At 32.7% G+C, this 9,134-nt stretch overlaps 1 protein-coding gene across 1 annotated transcript; it reads left to right on the top strand.

Moving 5' to 3' along the window:
* Positions 1 to 340: 340 nt before the first annotated feature.
* Positions 341 to 8,883, top strand: VIP (vasoactive intestinal peptide). Its single transcript, XM_008263707.5, has 7 exons — positions 341 to 513; positions 1,662 to 1,778; positions 3,544 to 3,654; positions 4,562 to 4,666; positions 5,369 to 5,500; positions 6,289 to 6,377; positions 8,051 to 8,883. The coding sequence occupies exons 2-6, from the start codon at positions 1,672 to 1,674 to the stop codon at positions 6,332 to 6,334; spliced, it is 501 nt and encodes a 166-aa protein (XP_008261929.3). The 5' UTR covers positions 341 to 513; positions 1,662 to 1,671; the 3' UTR covers positions 6,335 to 6,377; positions 8,051 to 8,883.
* The last annotated feature ends 251 nt before the right edge of the window (positions 8,884 to 9,134 follow it).

The following is a 9,134-nucleotide window of genomic DNA, read 5'->3' as shown; positions in this document are numbered from 1 at the left end:
AACGTAAGTATTTGTAGCTTTCTCAATTTGTTCCTGCACATGAAGTCATTATCTGAAGGAACCCCAGTAGCCCTGGCTCTAACACCATAATCATTCTCTTATTCCATTAAGACAAAGTAAATATCAAAACATTTCACATTAAGCTTGGTACATTTTTTTAAAAAAGCAAATTTCCTCTTTTTATCTAAGATCCTCAAGTTACTCACTACAAATTTATATAAATCAGACATAATGACAATTTAATATGAACTTCAAGCCCTATTCATCTCGTGGGAGTATTACTGTGACGTCTTTCAGGGAGCTTTGTGATTGCTCAGCCCAAGTATAAGCCTATAAAATGATGGCTTTGAAACACTGGTCAGGGAAGAGTGAAGGGCAGTAGCCAGCAATAACAGCCAACCCTTAGCCAGTGCTACGGACAGAGAACTGGTGGAGCCTTTCTTGGCTTCGCAGAACTTCAGCACCTTGGACAGCTCCAGAACACCAGGTCCCTGAGGAACGCTACCCAGCAAGGTAAGTGAAAACTTTGCTTTTCCTTTTTATGTTTCCTGCCTGTGGAACTCTTCTTGGGGTATATTAAATTCAGGTCACCTGGTAAGAATAGAATGAATTTTCAGAATTATGTTCATTGGAAGATGTTTTACCCTCCTGCTATTTTGCTTAATACTGATTTTAAAAAATACACCCAAGAAGGGGTTTTTGACTATATATATATATATATATATATATATATATATATTTATATATATATATATATTGACTGAAGGGTTCAGTAGGTACATTTGTTTTTGAAGTCTTCAACTTCTTTTGAAAGAACTGTTATTTCTATTTCACATGTTGGTTAAGTGAACTTGGAACACATTTTTTCTCCTCTGTAAGTTTAAATGCTGTGATTTTTATATACAGCAAAAAGAAAACACAGACCTTGTCCTTCTAAGTTTATATCTAGAAACTATTTATAAATGAAGTGAGTGGACCAAGTGCAAGAAAAATAAGCTTTGTTTTTACATATATTTTGTGGCATAATGAACCACATAATAACAATATGTGATTCAATGAGTTTATCAATATTAATTTTCTCTCAGTTAATTTATTTAAACCTAGGCCAAAATTGTGTTAATACACAAAGAAGTAAGTTTATGCTAGTATCTACAACTAGGAGAGGAAAATATGTATTTATAAAATGTTGTGTTCTAGTATATATATGTACATTATATTCATAGATACACACTGTATACACATGTTTATATATAATTTACCAGAGTAGAAGAATATTTAAATACATTATATTCCAGTTTTATATTAACCAGATGTTAAAGGCTTAAAGTAGGAAAAAATAATTTCTTGAATTGATTTCCTTAGAAAATATACTTAACTTTGATGCTACAACTCTATTATAAAGTATGATATTCAATATATTCTTAGGCTAAGTGCCTGGGGAAAGATAAGCAACCAATGAAAAGCATCCTAATTTTTTTCAAATGCTTGTCACCAAGAGAAATTTTCTTCATTTAAGAGTAATCATACCCAGTTTAACTATCTCTTCAACATGAAAACTATTTTTAAACTCCTCAACAAACTTCAGAAATTATTTCTAGACACACAGCACTGCCTTGCTCATGACATGTGGATTTGAAAGACTTATCTGGCTCTCTCTTTAGAGGCACAGAAATGGAAAGCAGACACAAGCCCCAGCTCCTGGTGTCCCTGATACTTTGCAGTGTGCTCTTCTCGCAAACATTGGCATGGCCACTTTACGGAGCCCCAGGAACTCTAAGGTAGGTCCTTTTCAGACAAGTTTCTCTTGTAATTCATCAGTTGAACATTCATTCTTTGTCTAAATGGCAATGCCCTACATGCTATTTTCGACAACTCAACATTTAAAATCGTGAAGTATGCACATAAATCTTTTGGTTTGTGTATTGAGCAAGATGTTTTCAGCATCAAGTTGACAGGTTGGTCATGAATCCTGTGTGCAGGCATGACAAACAGTGTCACTGATTAATTCTACAGGTCAAGTGGTCACATTTCTAAACATGAATGGCAATTTGACTTTCCATTCATTCAGAACCAGTTTTAGATGAGTAATAAACTTTCCTCAGTTCAATTCAGTTCAGTTTCTGATAGAAAAATAGCTGTTTAGCTGCCAAACTCCTTTTAAATTTTTCTAAAGGTCTATCAGTACATATTAGTTTATTAGTGAAACATGCATAAAATCATATTGGAAAGATCTGTATATAGGAAAGATTTATTCTCTAATATTAAAATAGTGGAATAACTTTTTAATTGAGACCCATTTCCTTAATACTTCCTTTATTAGTACATTTTAATGTATTAGGTTAGAATTATAAATACTTAGTTTTAGTGTTTTATATGTTACTATATGCCATACTTCAAATTAGTAAAGTACGCAACTCACAATTAAAGCCTTTCTAACGTAAAATAAATGTATTCAAAGTAAGTGAACAATAAATGAAGGATATGTTAAACTCATTTTTCCTTCAAAGTCATAGACACCACCATATTTTAAGGGAAAACAACAATTTGCTTATTTGTCCATTTCTGATCATTTACTTAAGGTATTCTTAAGTTCCATATAGTGAATTATCTATTAGCCTGTAAGTGTTATCTATGAAATTTGTTTAAAGCTATCTCCTCTAGTTCATGGACAACTTAGTAGAATGGGTCCATTGGAATGCTTTCATGACAAACAAGGAATAATCTGAAGTATGCTAAAGTTTTTGTTACTCACATGACTTGAGATTCACAGAGGACTGCTCATTACTATCAATTTTTATATCATGAAAGATACATACATAAATGCAATGGTGTGCTGGTGGTAAGAATGTGCATATACCTACAAATATAGTCCTATTTCATAGGTAGGCATAACTGTTCTTAGGTTCCCATGTGTCACTGTATTTCTTCACTTATCAGAAGGTCTCACAAATTCTTGAATTCGAGTAACTAGTAATAGACAGAGAGATTACTTGGACTTGTTAAATACAGAGAAATATATCATGCTAAGGTAAATCTTTGAAGTAAAACTTAGATACCTAGAGAGAAAAGTGAGTGATATTCAGCTCTGAAGAGATTAGGGCAAATATACTAAAAAACCAAATACAAAAATTGCTAACAGTTTTAATATTATTACATTTTTCCAAGTTTCTATTTTGTAAATGTTTCTCTGCCTGTAATATTGACTTTAAAAAGTGAATATATTCTTGGGGAAACACATTTACCAAGGAAGTGTACTTTGCTAATGTTCCAAGAGGATTGAATAAAGTAGCTCTTACAAGTTGTACACACATCTTATAAAAGTTTTATAACATTTATTTTATGGGCTAATAAAAGTTTTCACTTCATATTATCATTAATCATAGAGTACATTGAATTAAAGTATGCTATTCTTATATTGGAAATGGGTGATACTTCTCCAAATTTTCAGTATCTTACTTCAAATGATTGCTTTACCATAGGAGGAAAGGAATATATTTTACTCCTAATTCCTAATGTATTTTTCCCTAAAACATTGGCTGACAGAATACAACTGGAAGGAGCAAATGAACCTGATCAGGTTTCATTAAAATCAGATACTGACATCCTGCAAAATGTGTTAGCTGAAAATGACACACCCTATTATGATGTATCTAGGTGAGTTTATTTTTATTGAGTCTTATGTTCAAATACATACTTTAGAAATATGTTTGTCTAATTTTATCTCACCATGAAGCTACTCCTCTAGCATAACAGTACGGGTTTCCTTTCTCTGACTTCATTCAGCCTGATTTGTTGCAGCTTTCGAAGCTATACATGATTTTCATATAGAAAGGTTGTTAACAAACAAACAAAAAAGAAACAGAAAGAACACAGTATTCGCTTATATTCTGTTGGACATAGTTCCGAGATCACAGATTGTATCATCCCTAGTAAAGCTACAGCAAGTTGCACTCCACAATGGAGAGAGTGTTAAGGACACATGTATCTCTTTGTAAAAAGGAGGTGTCTAAGAGTTAGAGCTGTTCGTTTGTAGAACTGTTTGTCTAGAACAGCTTTCAGCAGAGACTTAGTAGCTCTATCCTGAAGTCAAGTATAAAAGGTTCCTCATCTGAATGGAAAAGTTAGTGATGGGCCCTAAAATCCTCTCTATTGTAAAGAGTTTTACAGAAGAAATAAAAATAGGTATAATAGATTTGTGAACGTGACAAAACTAGAATATTTTAACTTTGCATTTATTTTTATTCGTGGGAGTAGAAATAAAACACTGTAAGTAAATAGAAACTAATATATTTTTCAAAATTATATTTCTCAAAAAAGAAATAGCTTTAAATACTGAGTAATATTTAATTTTTCAAAGTTGTATGCCAGAAATATAGAATATATCTTGATAGGAGTTTTTAGAAAATATCTTCAGTTTGGTTGGCAGGAAACTTCCTTTTGGACTTATGTTTTGATGAGAACATTTTTTGATAAACTGATGATTCTCTGTTATTTAATGAGCCAGATAATATTATAGAAAATAATATACAGAATGATAGCTATTCCTTCTTCCTTCTTTTAGAAATGCCAGACATGCTGATGGAGTTTTCACCAGTGACTTTAGCAGACTCTTGGGTCAACTTTCTGCCAAAAAATACCTTGAGTCCCTTATTGGAAAACGAGTTAGGTAAAGATAATTTATTATTTTAATAAGGCACAATATAATTACTCAATGTGCAAGTTATATATTCATTGTTGACAAGTTATTTACCTGCTAAAAATTGATAACTCTTACAGAATGTTCAGTTTAGTTAAATGATTTCATATTCCTGATTAAAATATACTAGGCTGATGAGTTAAGAAAACAAGGTTGACTCCACACACACACTAATATTTCTGAAGTAGCAATCATTTACAAATCTGCAATCAAACTGAACTCAGCTCAGTAAAAAATAAGAAGAACTAGTACAAAGACAAGCAAATTTTAAGGTCAATCAATTGATTAGATGAGAATTCAAATAATTGCTGAGGGATTTTTTTTTCCAGTGGAACATAGATGAATGCTTTCATGATGCTGCTAAAGGCTCCATTTTTAAAACAAACTTCCTATTGACAGCAGAATGCAAACTCAATGCTCCCCCAATTGTTGTAAATATATGCTCAGCTAGTCCAGAACATGTTATAAGGCTGTCACAGTCAATGCCAGAACATGGTAGATCATTCCTTGCTCCCTATTCTTACACAGGACTGCAAATTTTTTGTAGCATTTTTTTGGGATAGAACATGAATTGGATGTTAGAATTTCTTTTTATCTAAGACATTTGGAACATTGGTGCATTTACCATCTTCTGTTGAAACTGTCTCATTTCCTTTTCCTCACATTCCTTAGCAATAACATCTCAGAAGATCCTGTACCAATCAAACGTCACTCAGACGCAGTCTTCACTGACAACTACACCCGCCTTAGAAAACAAATGGCTGTAAAGAAGTACTTGAACTCAATTCTGAATGGGAAAAGGAGGTAAAGAAAAATAGAACTTAATAAAATGGGAAATTATAAATGACTTTGAAAAATTCTGAGCTTCATATGGAGACCCTATCTACAGTATATGAAGCAGCCATTATTAATGTTGGCTGTCACTAGCACAACTATAAATTTTAAAATACTGATTTTGGTTCTTATACAAAATCAATTGGCAGGAAATCTGAGGATGTGGCCAGAGACATCACTGTTTTCTTCAGAGTCCTGCAGCTGATTCTATTGTGGCCTCAGAGTTTAAAATAATGGCTCTAGTTAGAAGCAGGCTGAATCCGGGAACAGGTTTTAACAAAAGTAATGATTTTATAATATATGATGTGCAGTCAATTAACAGTTTGCTTCATAAACATTTTCAATACCTTTACTTTATCTAATCGAATCATAAAATAGTTTGTATGTGTGGATTCAGTAAAATTTATGTCTCCCTGTGGTGTGTAAATAATGGGCACAATACATAGGGAATGGAGTGCTCTCTCTCTTTATATCAATTATTTTGGTTTACTTGCTTAATTGTAAGGATAATTCTGTTAGGTGAGACAAGAAAATCTTCTGCTCTTTGCACTTTAAATGAAATTCTTTAGGAATAATTTAGACAGTCTGAAATTGAGAAACAATTCATACATAATAACTAACCTCAAAGATAATCGGTTGGTGCTAGTGTACTCTACAGAATACTGAGAATAATCATGTTGTGGTGCCATCATTGTTTCCTTATAACCTTTCCCATCTAAGAGCCTCAACATGTACAATTGTCCTTTCCTGTTCTGCAGCATTGAGGGCGAACCTCTCGATTTTCCTGACGAGTTAGAGAAATGATGAAAGTGCTCTTTGCCGCAAAGTTGATGACAACTTCCCAATGGTGGGTATATCTGTGCATTCTTACCATGCTCTCATATCACCTAATTATATAAATAGGTAAAAGTCACACAATTCAAAAAAATCTTGGAGTTTAGCAATCTCTCTTCATGAGACCTCATCTAAGAAAGACACTATTACCTGAAGAGGACCTCAACCCAGTGAAGAGCTTTAAAGGATTCATGCAATGTTCTGATCAGTAAAAAGAGAATGCTCATAGTGAATAGTTTGTATTTAAATGATACTCCTCTTTACTCAGACGATCTGCTATCCTTGTGAAAAACAGAGGAACTTAACTCTTACTCCATGAGAAAAAGCTTTCTTTTGGAGAATCAAACTGTGTTCCTTGTATTAAAGTTTAACTAAGTTTTATTAAGTTTTAATCTTATGATTTATTGTTAACTTCTCATTTAATTTAAGTACAGGGAAATATCACCAATATATAGTCAGGATTCTTATCATAAAATAATGCCAAGGCACTGTGATTCTGATTGTTTGAGACATAGCAAACTCCATGCAGTAAAAGTCACAATTAGCTTGTTTCATACATAAAGTGTGTGTATGCACCTTGACTCCAGCAGCAATGTAACATTTTTTGAGTAGAGAAAACACACACAGGTTTTTTCCTTTGTAAAATGATAAACTATTATCAAAAGTGTTTTTTGTAAACATGGTACAAGATATATTTCTTTCCTGAGTTACATTACATTAATGTATACATTAGCTCATAAAAATCTATTTTTAATATTTGCCAAGTACTCAAAATTCAGGTCATCATCATATCAAAAGTTAGCAACTTTTTCTCTAAGAGATTATAGAATCATATTTTTGGTTCTGTGGGCTGTATGCTTCTGTTACAACTGCTTAACTCTGCTGTAGCATGAAAGCAGTTGCAGATAATGTGCAAAAAATTGGGAGTGGTTGTGTTCCAATAAGACTTTGTAACCAGAAGGTAAGAGTCCAGCTCCTGTTAGGTCCAGATTCAACTAGCTCTGTGCTCAGACAAAAGCAACTCATGGTATTACCTCAGTTCCTGGTGTAGTTATCTCAGGTTTTCAAAAAGGTTATCCAGAATAGAAAGGGTATCTGGAGTGGCAACTGCCAGACTTGTTGCTTTTGTACACCGATTACCTGTTAGCCGCTAAGGAAAATACAGAGGCAAGAGTGATGGCCAAAGCAAGTACTTAACATGTGTAGTTATTTCAGAAAAGCAAGCCCTTTGCACAAAGATAGAAGGTAATTACATTAGGCTTCTCAAAAAATATTTATACAAATTATCCTCCAACAGATTAAGAAATACTGTAGGTACTAAAATATAAAAGTAGGTCAACCACTGTGTCCTTTGCAAATTTTAAGATCATTTAAAAGATTCCATCCTCTGTTTTTTTTTATCCAAGGGTAGCTTTGGAAAAGTTCTTTGAACAGGAAATTTGTGGGATATCCATTTCTGAATATTACAAAACAGATAGTTATTAGTGAGTAAAGCTCCTCCTTTATGACAATAATTCTCTGGAAGGTGCTCTTTTGATTTATTCCAGAACATGTTCCCCTACCACAGATGTTGACAAGGGACAAAGAGAAATATATGTCTACTATATGAGTGGATGAGTGAATTAAATTGAGGTGCTGTAAATAAAAATATCTTGATGTTTAAGGCATGAATTCTTTCTTTTTCAGAATTCTTGGAGGAAAATGATAGACAAAGTAATCACATTTTGAGTTCTACATGAGTAATTCAAGAAAACAAATTCAATGTCAAACCAAATAAATTATATTGTGTTGTGAATGTCATGATTTGTTTTATTCTAATGTAATAACTGTGATGTTTACATTGTAAATATTATTTCAGAATTTAAAAATTTGTCTTAGCTCACAAGAGCTTGTAATTTCATATGCTCTATATTCTTTCTAACAAAAATATATTTAGTGATAAGTAGCTATTAGGGTAATTAGAACTACATGAGGCTTTTGGGATGGGTAGCAATAGAACAAAATCAATGTGTTTATTTATAGAGTATACTTAACTACTCAGAAGAGTAGATCAGATAATTAGTGTGTCTAAATTTGAATGTTAAGCAGATTGAATGCTATGTTAAATAAATCTCAAAATATCTAAGAGGATTCCAACAACAAAGATATACTCCTAAAAAGGTTTTCAGGAAACTTTATGCAGTTCCACATTTCTAGTGGGATTAAAATCTCTCACATTTGGATCAGTATTTGCCAGAGGGTTTCTTTTGACCTAATGATTCGACTAAAGAGAATGATGCCTGTTTCTGGTGTTGAACCTTCACACTTGTGTAGTATGTGTAAACTGTGAACTGAATGGAACACTTGTTTTTCAGTAATAAATTTTTTTTTCATAGTCACCCAAAATACTGCTTTGGTCATATCAGCTTCATTCAGTGAAAGTACTTTTGGAGACACAACTATTTTTCCAAAGTGATTGTAAGAAATTAAATACAAAAAATAAAGATCTTTGATTATCATTGCAGATGCTTTCTATTGTTTAAATTCTTTTATGTGATTCCATGTAACTCATTTCATCTCGAAATTTCCAAAAAACTACATAGTTTATGTAATATTTGTGGTAGGGTTCTATTTTATTGTTTGAGTCCTACAATAACAGTAACTTAAATAAAGGAGCCATTTCTTCCTCACATAAGACCAGAAATAAGATATAAAGGGTCAATATCATGGTTCTGTCCTTGGTAATCTAAACCCTTCAGCAACTCACTCCTTCTTTCCAGTTCATACTCTA

This window comes from Oryctolagus cuniculus, chromosome 5, assembly GCF_051225735.1.
Source record: "Oryctolagus cuniculus isolate XC-2025 breed Fujian yellow rabbit chromosome 5, ASM5122573v1, whole genome shotgun sequence".
Lineage (NCBI taxonomy): Eukaryota > Metazoa > Chordata > Mammalia > Lagomorpha > Leporidae > Oryctolagus > Oryctolagus cuniculus.
The sequence above is the reverse complement of the archived record's forward strand: the minus strand, read 5'-3'. Positions and strand labels throughout refer to the sequence as shown.